This window comes from Primulina tabacum, chromosome 5, assembly GCF_025594145.1.
Source record: "Primulina tabacum isolate GXHZ01 chromosome 5, ASM2559414v2, whole genome shotgun sequence".
Classification (NCBI taxonomy): domain Eukaryota; kingdom Viridiplantae; phylum Streptophyta; class Magnoliopsida; order Lamiales; family Gesneriaceae; genus Primulina; species Primulina tabacum.
The window spans coordinates 19,902,981-19,913,891 of record NC_134554.1 but is presented as its reverse complement, the minus strand read 5'-3'; the positions used below and the strand labels follow the sequence as shown (position 1 = coordinate 19,913,891).

Below are 10,911 nucleotides of genomic sequence, written 5' to 3'. Positions count from 1 at the left end.
GATTTTGCACCCGATATAATCCAATTGCTCCAAGGACAAAGATTTTTCACCAGTCCCTTCACATGTCGTACCTCCTGTATGGTGCGAATGTTGCCATCAAACATTTTTATTTTGATAGTACCTAACCCAGTGATTTCCAATGCATGATTATTTAACATGAATACAGATCCTCCTGAGACTAGTTCATAATGATCAAAACAGTCTCTCTAAGACGTCACGTGCCACGTCCCTCCTTAATCCATAAACCATGTGTCACAAAATTTTTGTCTAGCTTCTGCAGCGGTTGCTGCTTCACTGAATAATATTTCACCATCGCCTAAAGTACTTGCAACATTTCCTTGAGAACCCTTCCCAATAGTTGTACACTCTTTCTTGAAGTATCATTTACCCCCCACATTTAAAGGCAGTAATTATTATTTTCTTCTTACTTTTTGATTTTGATCTACCGTGTCTTTGACTCCCACTAGAGTCACGGTTCATAAATCTTCATCTTATCATAGGTAATGCCTCTGCCTGCTTCGAAGTTCAACCCACGCTTTGAAATCTTTAAAGATCTGGAAAACATCCGATTTCTTTCTCCCAAAAGAATATATAGATTTGCAGCAACATTTTATGTCTTCATAACCACAAGCGTACCATTCACAATTTTCATGATCTCGTTCTAGATATGGATTTTGCACCCGATATCATCCAATAGCCCCAAGGACAAAAAATTTTTCACCAGTCCCTTCACATGTCGTACCTCCTGTATTTTGCGAATTGTGCCATCAAATATTTTTATTTTGATAGTACTGAACCCAGTGATTTTCAAGGCATGATCATTTTCCATGAATACAGATCCTCCTGAGACTGGTTCATAATGATCAAAACATTCTCTCTGAGACTTCACGTGCCACGTCGCTCCTTAATCCATAATTCATGTGTCACAAAATTTTTGTCTACCTTTTGCAGCGGTTGCTGCTTCGCTGAATAATATTTCACCACCGTCTAAAGTACTTGCCAAATTTCCTTAAGAACCCTTCTCAATAGTTGTACAATCTTTCTTTGAGTGCCATTTACCTCCCACATTTAAAGAAGTAAATATTATTTTCTTCTTACTTCTAGATTTTGATCTACCGTGTATTTGACTCTCACTAGAGTCACGGTCTATAAATCTTCCTCTCATCATTGGTAATGCCTCTGGCTGCTTCGAAGTTCAACCCGCGCTTTAAAAGCTTTGAAGATCTGGAAAACATCCGATTTATTCTTGATTTGATACATCCAACATCTCCTAGAGATATCAATAATGAACGAGGCAAATTATCTCGCTCCTCCTAGGGATACAACCGGTGCTTGCCAAACATCCGAATGAATCAGCTCCAGTATGACTTTGCTTCTGGCAGTAGAAGTGCCAAAATTTAATCTGTGTTGTTTACTTGTAACACAATGCTCACAAAAGGGTAGTGATATTTTTGTAAGTCCCTGCAGCAGCTTCCGTTCTGAGAGATTTTTCAACCCTCGTCTGACATATGCCCTAGCTTTCTATGCCATAACACTTTTAATTTTTCTCTTGAACCAATTGATGCAACAGCTAGTTCAGCCTCTTTGTGTGTTTATCCCAAAAGTACATATACATTTGCAGAAACTTTTTATACCTTAATAACCACAAGCGCACCCTTTATAATTTTTATGATCTCGTTCTCAGTATGAATTTGGCATCCGATATCATCCACTTGTCCCAAAAAAGATTTTTCGCCAGTCCCTTACATGTCGTACCTCCTGTATGGTGCGAATGGTGTCATCAAACATTTTTATTTTGACAGTACCGACCCCAGTGATTTTCAAGTCATGATCATTTCCCATGAATACAGATCCTCCTGAGACTGGATCATAATGATCAAACCATTCTCTCTGAGACATCATGTGCCACGTTGCTCCTTAATCCATAATCCATGTGTCACAAAATTTTTGTCTGCCTTCTGTTGCGATTGCTACTTCACTGAATAATATTTCACTACCGCCTGAAGTACTTGCCACATTTCCTTGAGAATCCTTCTCAATAGTTGTACACTCTTTCTTGAAGTGTCATTTACCCCCACATTTAAAGCAGTAATTTTTTTTTTCTTCATACTTCTTGATTTTGATATACCGCGTATTTGACTCCCACTGGAGTCACGTTACATAAATCTTCCTCTTATCATCGGTAAAGCCTCTGTCTGCTTCGAAGTTACCAAATTATTTTTCTTATTCTTGCACCGGCTTTCTTCTTCGAGAGCCATAGTTAAGATATCGTCGAATTTTAGAAAGCCCATAAAAATATTGTTGGTTATATTGATGATAAGTAGATCATATAAATCTGGTAGACTTTGAAGTAGAAGCTTTGCAAGTTTATTTTCCTCTATTTTATGTCCCATAGAAGTGAATTGGGCAAAAAAATATTTAGAGTGTTGATATGGTCGGTCATTGATGAGGATTCCGCAATCCAAAGAGTATAAAGCATTCTCTTTAGAAAAATCTTGTTATGTAGTGACTTGACCTCGTAAATCTTTATCAGAGTAACCCAGATAACTTTTGTTGTTTTTTTATCTTAGAGATACTTGACAGTACTTCGTCTGCTATAGCCAAGTGTAAATTGGCAACAAAATTATTATCCATCTCATTCAAATTTTCATCATCTGTCATTTCCTGCGGTCTATCTCCAATAATCGCCAAGAAATTCTCCTTTCTTAAAACTGCTTGTATCTTTATTTTCCACAGCATAAAATTGATTGTGTTGAACTTTATTTTCTCGTACCTGCCCTCATTATGTCTACAACAATTTAGTAGATTGGAAAAAAATAATCATGCTTTAATAAAAAAATCTGAAAAAAAAAAACTTTTCTGATGTGGAAGATCAGTCTAGGTTGCAACCACAAAACATACTCAGAAGTATAAGAAATTTTAAACCAAAACTCTGGTACTACTTTTTGGTCCCACGTACATAAATTTGAGATAATAAATATGAAAATAAAAAATAAATTGGACACTGAGATTTACGTTGAAAACCCCTAAAAATTATTATGGTAAAAACTTTGGGTAAGATGAAAAAAATTCCAATATAATATTTTATGGTGTACAACCACTCACTGTTTTTCCAAAGAGAACACACAATCTCTTAATACAGGAGAAAAAACAACTCACAAATATTATAGAACTAAGCACTCAAATTGTAACGTCCCAAAAATTTGAATGTCCACGTGAGCCACATGCATGCAATTTATCAAATTTCTTATGTATTAAAATTAATTTATTTTTAATGTATTAAATGAATGATTATTGCATGGATATGTGTTTTATTTCCTGGTTTGATAATATTTAAGGTATTGGGGCCTTTTCGCAGTTTTTCACGCTCGAATGAAGAACGGAGACCGAGAACAATTAAAGAAAAATGTTTTTATTAAATAATTATTTTTAATTATTTAATTTATGGTGTAATTAAAGGTAATTTTCGAAAATGGACCTTGGTTGTGTATTTTTACTCGTCGGGAAATATTTTTAACCAGTACACAAATTTTAACAAGTTGGGGGAATTTTTGAGGGTTCGTGCAATACTTTCAAAAACGTACCTAAACGAAATATTTTTTGGGAGTGTTTTTGGGCTCTATGAGACTATTTTATTGCATAATGGGCCTAAAATCTTTTTAAATCTCATTATTTTTAAATTAAGGCCCATTTAGTCTTAATATTATACTTGGCCCCCTCCATCATTCTCCAACAGCTTTTTTGAAAATACACCAGCAGCCACCTTCGAATTCTCTCAAGTTTTTGCAAAGAAATCCTTCTCCGTCTCTCCGGTACAAGTCCTACGCGAATATCTCTAAGGTTTCGAGCGTATATACGTAAAGACAAGCCCAAAATATCGTTTTTATCATCATTATATGCTGATTTGTCTGTTTATGCATTAGAAATTATTAGTTCTATTAAGTTGCTTCATTTTGGCAAGGTTTGTCATGAAATATGCATAATATTTTATATATAACTCACATTTTTCCACTGCTTTTGTGCAAGAGATGCTAGATCTAGGTTTCAATGGACTAAACATGTCGAGGTCTATAATGGATAAGGATGAGAGGGCTTCGGCTCAGGTCTAAGGGGAGAGGCCGATCGCTTGGGTCATAGGAAGCACATAACAGCTAGATCGAGTAAAGGATGTGGTGTAGCCGTGCATGGCTCATTCCAAGGGCTGGCTTGGGACGTGTGTGGTCCATGACAAGGCCCTGGAGTGGTCCATGATCGGCTGGTAGCGTGACAATGCATGGATCAAAGCTAGGAGGCGAATTATGGCAAAATGGTGGCTAGATCGAGTGTTTCATGGGGAACCGAGGGGTGCGCGTACATGAGGCTGAGGATAGTGGTTAGGTCGGTCTAGGAGGGTCCAGAGGTGGGGTAGGAGTGGTTGGTTTGAGGCTGGTCAGGTCTAGTTTGGGCAAGGATTGAGTTCTTGAGGGTTATAAGGTGCAACTAGGGTTTTCGGTGCACACGTACAGAAAATTCCAGCAAGGTTTCAGAGGTGTACGAGGGTCTTAATTGGGCTGATTTAGGTTTATTAGGGGCTGGTAGGGTGTGAATGAGTGGTGTTAAAATTTGGGAAAGTTTGGTTAAGTTTCGGGCTGATTCGAGTTAAAACCAGGACTCCGGTCCAAGTTTTAAAACGAATCGTAAAAGTTACGAAACGAGTTCGAGGGTACGTCTAGGAAATGATTTTAAATATGTTTTAAGGATTTTGATTGGCTTCGGGTCAAAATTTTTAGGTCCAGGGGTAAAATGATCATTTTACACCCGAGTCGAGTTAGCAGTCTTGACAGCGCCCTGATCACAAATTGACATGTTCAAATGTATATGTTATCACGAACATGACTTATAATGGAAATACAAAAAATACGTTGCATGCTTGGGTTAAAGAAAATTTACGTATACCCATGATTTTTATAAGTGATGAATACGATGATTTGCTTTTTAACGAAGAGAGTTGGTTATGACTAACACGAACATGTAAGACCAAGGCTCAGTGGATGGTGATACTTTCGTTGATATCCCCGCCGTCAGGTACCGTGGTTATACGTAGATGGATCCATCGACTAGAGCTGATACGAAAGTCACAACTAATGAATGGAGTTCAAATAAAGAAAATTGGACACGTATATGTTGATATGATGCGATATGGACATGTTTATGCAAGTGAGCACTTTGAGTTTGAGACTGGAGGCACCGAAGACTGAGTAGGCGGAGCTGGGAGTGCGCACAATGACCCGAGGACCTTGTATATTTCTGCACTTTATGTTTATGGATCACGGATGAACATTGTTTTTATGTATTTTATATCTTTTTATACATTAGTGATATGATAGGCTTTGATCGTTGTGTTTGAGCTCTTTTCAAATAATAGTATAAGAATTTGATTATATTTAGGATTTATTTAATTGCAATTACTTAGTGATTGAATAACTTTTAATACACATGATGGACTATTTTCATTTGCATGTATGTGTATGAGAATTTTCAAAATTAGCTTTAAAAAACAAAATTTCTAGTTGCATTTTTAACATGAGACGTCACATAAATGCTATAAGATAAAAGAAAACTCGATGAATGAATTATTTCGGAATGAGGGGAGATTTATAGAGCTCTCCATCATTGTCTATCTGAACGTTTCCGTCAAATTTGATACAGAATACATTCTTGTGTCAATAAATGCATTTCCTGTACATTTCTTTGCCGATGTTTGTTGACTAAACACTTGTCGACATATGTATCTTCACACAAATTTAGGGAAACTGAGCTGTATTTTCAGTTTCAAGAATAAAGCTCCAAATATTGCATATATTTTCTTTCAAAACAACTTTTGAAGCTTATATTCTGAGATAAATTTCTCCAAACAAAACAAGTCTGGAAATCAAAAGAACTAGATGGACCAACCAAAAAAATAAATAAAAATTACGTGAACCTCATTGATAAATAAGTACACCAACACTAAAATTAATTACCTAAACAATTAAAATCGCGGTCAATACTTTTGAACCAAGAAGGAACTCCATGCATCAAATTAACTAACTATTTCACCATAAAAAAACCATGTTATACAAAATGATATTGATATTAAAGATAAATCAAGAAAAAAAACCGGAGTAGCAAAAATGTCCCAAAAATCATATCTAGCAATAATAAAAAATTAATTCCTTCACCCTCTAAAGGAGGGATTAGCTAAGGGCAAATACGTAAAGTCCTAAATTAGAGAGTGAAAAAAATTAAGTGGAGCGTATTCAAATTCAGAGTTTTGATGACTTTTAATAACTTTTTTAAATGATAGACTTTTATTGATTTGATAGATTTTTATTAACTTTGACAGAATCTCACATATTTATGAACAGATTTATGTGGATTCATGTAGACTTTTTTGCAAGATTTTTATAGACTTTTTGAATTTTTTTATAGGATTTTATTAATTTTGTACTTAATTATAACATATTATTTTTTATTAATTTCTTTGAACTAATAATTAATTGACATATATAACATATTCAGTTTGAAATAATTTTTCAATATTTATATTAATAAATAAATTTACTTATTTAAAAGTTAAATCATTTAATCTTTACATGCATGTGTATATATGTGAGTTTGTATGCATGCTTGTAAATTTTTTAAAATACATCAATTGATTAATCTATAACCTTGTTTTAGAATTGAAAATATACCATATGAAAAGAATATTATTTAGCATTATATGGATATAATTTTTATAAAAATATCATAACTTATATGTTAATTGAAAATGCTAAAAAGAATTTAAAAAATCATGGTTATTGCGAGGCTATTCAATTATTAAGAATTAAACGATATTTTTTGGATCATTTTTTATTATTATTGAATATTACATTGATTTGTATAAATCATATTTTAAATGAACAATCAGCCAAAAATGAAAAATTTGAAAAGTAAAGATGAACTATATATATATATATATACTTCGAAAATTTGAGAGAATGATAGAGATAGATGAGAGGAGAGAAGATAAGAGGAGAAGTGATGTGAAGTGACAGAGAGAGAAATAAATAGCTTGTGTATGAGTTATAAGTTTTAAAAATCCATCCAAATTTTTGAGTTGAACCAAATACAATTTTTGACAATTTATAGTTGTACCTTCTGTTTTAAGGTATGTATATTAATGAATTTCATGAAATTATTAAAAGTTTATTGAAAATTTGAATATCTATAAACTTCTATAAAAGTCTATTTTGAATAACATTAAACTTCTATAAAAGATATAAAAATTTTAATTGAATATATCTTATCTAAAATTTTAAAATCTACGAAATTTATTAAAAATCGATAAAACTCTACATTAGACACCACCTTTAAAAGTTCATTGTGAGGAAAAACAATCTTAATTCAGTCAGCAAATATCGCCGACAAATTATGATGTAGAAGCGGCCACTCGAGATGATTGCGTCCATGCTATGTTCGTCTCCTCCTCTTCCAACTCCGTTAAATCACTCAAATAAAAAATCCGAATACAACCAATCATCGTCTGTTTCATATTCCAAGTGTTTATCACCAGATTCGCAGAAGAAGCCCTCTTCAATTGATCGAATACGCGCGCATTATCTGGAACGAGATTCGTCTCTTGAAAAGCTTAAAACGAAAAAAGACTCTGACCCAGTTCGGGTACTTGAAGAAGATGGTGACTGGAGCAAAGAACAGTTCTGGCATGTTATTAACTTCCTCAGGCAAAGCTCAAGGTCCAGGGAGATTCTTGAGGTAGGGTTTTAAGTTTATTTTCACTAAGTTTTACTTTGGAATATGTTGGGTTTTTGACGATTTTGTTCTTTGATCTTTATGATTTTAATTCACATAGTGTTTTCACAGATGCTGATGGTGTTTGAGTGAAGTATTTGACATTAGTGGATATTTAGAGAAGATAAATTGCAAAACTAAAATAGTTCAGGTCATATTGCTTTGTTTAGATTTGTAAATGCGTATTGAGGCAAAGGATATAGTATTTCTATCCGAGTGGCCGATTTAGTTCATTCTTTGTTACACATGGACCAGAATAGGAGAAATTATTGTTACTACATTTCTTACATCTTTCACATTTACCGACTACAAAATATGCACTACTCGTTGCGAGGTAATATTGATTTGTTTTTTCGTTGGTATATTTAGTGAAAAGGAAATATTACGAGTTTTTGGATCTTTCTTGATCTAATTTGGTAGTTTTAAGTTGATCACAGGTATTTGGCATGTGGAAGTCGAGGAAAAAATCGAGAACTAATAATGAGAATTTTCAGAAAATCATTATGATATTAGTTGAGGAAGGACTCCTAGAAGCGGCAGTAACAATTATTAAAGAAATGAATCATAGCGGTTTCAGATTTTCTCTGGAGATGTACAATTCTGTTATTCATGGCTTGGCTAAAAACGGGAAATTTAAAGATTGCATGCTTTATATGAAAGAGATGGAAGAAGAACTTGGCATCAAAGCGGATACTGAAACATTTGATGGTCTTATTCAAGCTTATGGAAACCATAAAATGTATGATGAGATGAATCATTGCGTGAAGGAAATGGAATCCAGGGGATGCCAAAGTGACCACACTACTTATAATTTGTTGATTCGAGAATTTGCAAGAGCTGGATTGCTCAACAAAATGGAAAAAACGTATCTAAATCTTCCCAACAGAAGAATGTATTTGCAACGTTCCACCTTCATTACAATGATTGAGGCATATGCAAAATTTGGTATCTTGGATAAGATGGAGAAGATTTATCATCAGTATTTGAAGTCTGGACGTATTCTAAAAGAGGATTTAATTCGAAAGGTAGCTGCTGTTTATGTTGAGAATCACATGTTTTCTAGATTAGAAAAATTAGGATATGATCTTTCCTCTAAGAATGGTTGCAGTGAACTGGTCTGGTGTCTTCGCCTTCTCTGTCAAGCTTGTCATTTGAGTAAAAAAGGAATGTATTCTGTTGTTGAAGAGATGGAATCACTTGGTGTCCCGTGGAGTCCAACTGTCACTAATATTCTCGCACTAGCTTATATGAAGATGAAAGACTATAACCAATTGAAATTTTTACTTTTAGAACTACCTTCTCGGAATGTAAAACCAGATATAATCACTGTAGGAATATTGTTTGATGCATGTCTTGATGGATTTCATGGAACAAGTGTTAAAAAGACATGGGAAAAAGTGGGATTTTTCGACAGTGATCTAGAAATAGATACTGATTCACTTGTTCTCGCAGCATTTGGGAAGGGATATTTTCTTAAAACTTGTGAAAGGATGAGCATGTCCCCCAAAACTGGTAGTAAAGTGAAACAAGTGCAGACTTATAGCCATCTCATCAATTTGATTAGAACACAAGCTGACGTCCATTGGTACAACTGAAGCAGATTTGAGGAACAAAGTATCATCATCATCAATCTCCGACAAAACTTCATAAAAATTGTATTCTTCTTTTCAGCAATTATTGTGCTGCTATTCGCAAAAAGATACAAGATGGACCAATTAGAAGACTTTGGATACCTCTTGGAGTGATTCGTTTGTCCACTTGGCTTTCCCGTCAAAGGTATTCCATTGAAATAGTATATGACATCGAAAATATTCAAAATCTGTTGCCAGATTTTCACTGTCTATTTATGTATTGAATTTATTTTACATTTGTTTTTTTCATTCTTTACTTATTATTTTTTAAAATTAATTTGTTTTATTATTTTAGTATATATGGTGCTAACGTAATTTATAAATTATAAGTTTTACATATTATAGTAATAACCTTTTTGGTATTATTGAACATATTTTTTCCCTTTTAATACTTCTATATCTTTTATTTTATATTTGTTAAATTTAGTTTTATTAAATATATTTGTTCAATATGTAGAAACAGGAAATAAACATATCCCAAGTATAACTTGAATATATGGTACAAACCGTACAAGTCAGTGGAATTCTAAACTCTACTTCAACTCCAATCCACTTACAACATTGCAACCATTTCAATGAAAGCATAGGACAATGTCTTTGGCTATGAAGAAGAAAGTGAAAAGGTCTATGTAGCGCGAACCGTTTATACTAGTAAAACACACTTGGAAGCCACATCAAGGGAATGGATCTCTCTAATCGTGTTGCGTTACAGTATAGTCTCAATATAAATCACCAATGATTCGTTTCGGGATGTAAACTAAATTTTTCCCATAAAACTCACCTAAAGGATGAAGGTGGTGTCGGCCTCCATGATTTCAGATCCTATGATACATCTCTTCTTGCGAAGGTTTACATTTCCATGCCAAAAACAAAAAGGATATTCTCTTGGTGAAGTGAATACACCAGATATTTTTAATGAATTGTTATGTTTACTTTTGTAGTTCTGATCAGATAGTTCACTGACTCCCCACACATTAAGCGGCTTTTTAGAGATACAAGATGAAATTGTTTATGTAAGCTTTCTGAAACTGTGGACTCATGTGCTTGTAGGCTGTAGCCTATTGCTTGAAATGGAAAGACATGTATATTGTTTTTTTCTGGGAATATGTTCTATTTTTATATTGTCACAAATAAAATTCCATTTTTTTTACGTACACTAAATAAGTCAACCTCTTCCATGGAACATTTGGTGAATAGTTCTATTTCTTCTGGTAGTTCTTTCCAACATGATCTCAAACCATTTCTTTCAGCAACGGAGCGAGATAACATGAGGCTGAAGAGATATGCATGATCTTTCGTTACATGATCTTGGTTGACAAGAGCATTCCCCCATGTTCCGTTGCTGTGGTATCTTGCATTCATCTTGTATTGTACATTTGCCTCCGGCATGACTAAGAAATGAGTACAAAGTTAGATCAGGTATACTTTATCACAGGTGTTGTGACAATAAAAAGGAGATTTAGTCCCA

The 10,911-nt window shown here is 34.0% G+C and overlaps 1 protein-coding gene across 6 annotated transcripts; it reads left to right on the top strand.

Annotated features, from left to right (window-relative positions):
• The first annotated feature begins 7,388 nt into the window (after positions 1–7,388).
• On the top strand, positions 7,389–10,911 carry LOC142547251 (pentatricopeptide repeat-containing protein At4g14190, chloroplastic). Of its 6 annotated transcripts, XR_012820634.1 has the most exons (5): positions 7,389–7,776; positions 8,250–9,588; positions 9,901–10,290; positions 10,385–10,456; positions 10,694–10,911. XR_012820634.1 is itself a non-coding variant. In XM_075655434.1 (2 exons), the coding sequence occupies exons 1-2, from the start codon at positions 7,459–7,461 to the stop codon at positions 9,405–9,407; spliced, it is 1,476 nt and encodes a 491-aa protein (XP_075511549.1). In that variant the 5' UTR covers positions 7,389–7,458; the 3' UTR covers positions 9,408–9,692. The 6 variants fall into 6 exon arrangements, 1 of the variants encoding a protein (XP_075511549.1); XR_012820636.1 differs by lacking the exon at positions 9,901–10,290 and having other exon boundaries at positions 10,385–10,450; XR_012820633.1 differs by lacking the exon at positions 9,901–10,290.

What these genes read in the sequence shown, in the direction of transcription:
- LOC142547251 (XM_075655434.1), top strand. Translation starts at nt 7,459, where the DNA reads ATGATTGCGTCCATGCTATGTTCGTCTCCTCCTCTTCCAACTCCGTTA. An exon ending in GGTCCAGGGAGATTCTTGAG is followed by an intron (nt 7,777 to 8,249) that starts GTAGGGTTTTAA and finishes AGTTGATCACAG; the next exon opens with GTATTTGGCATGTGGAAGTC.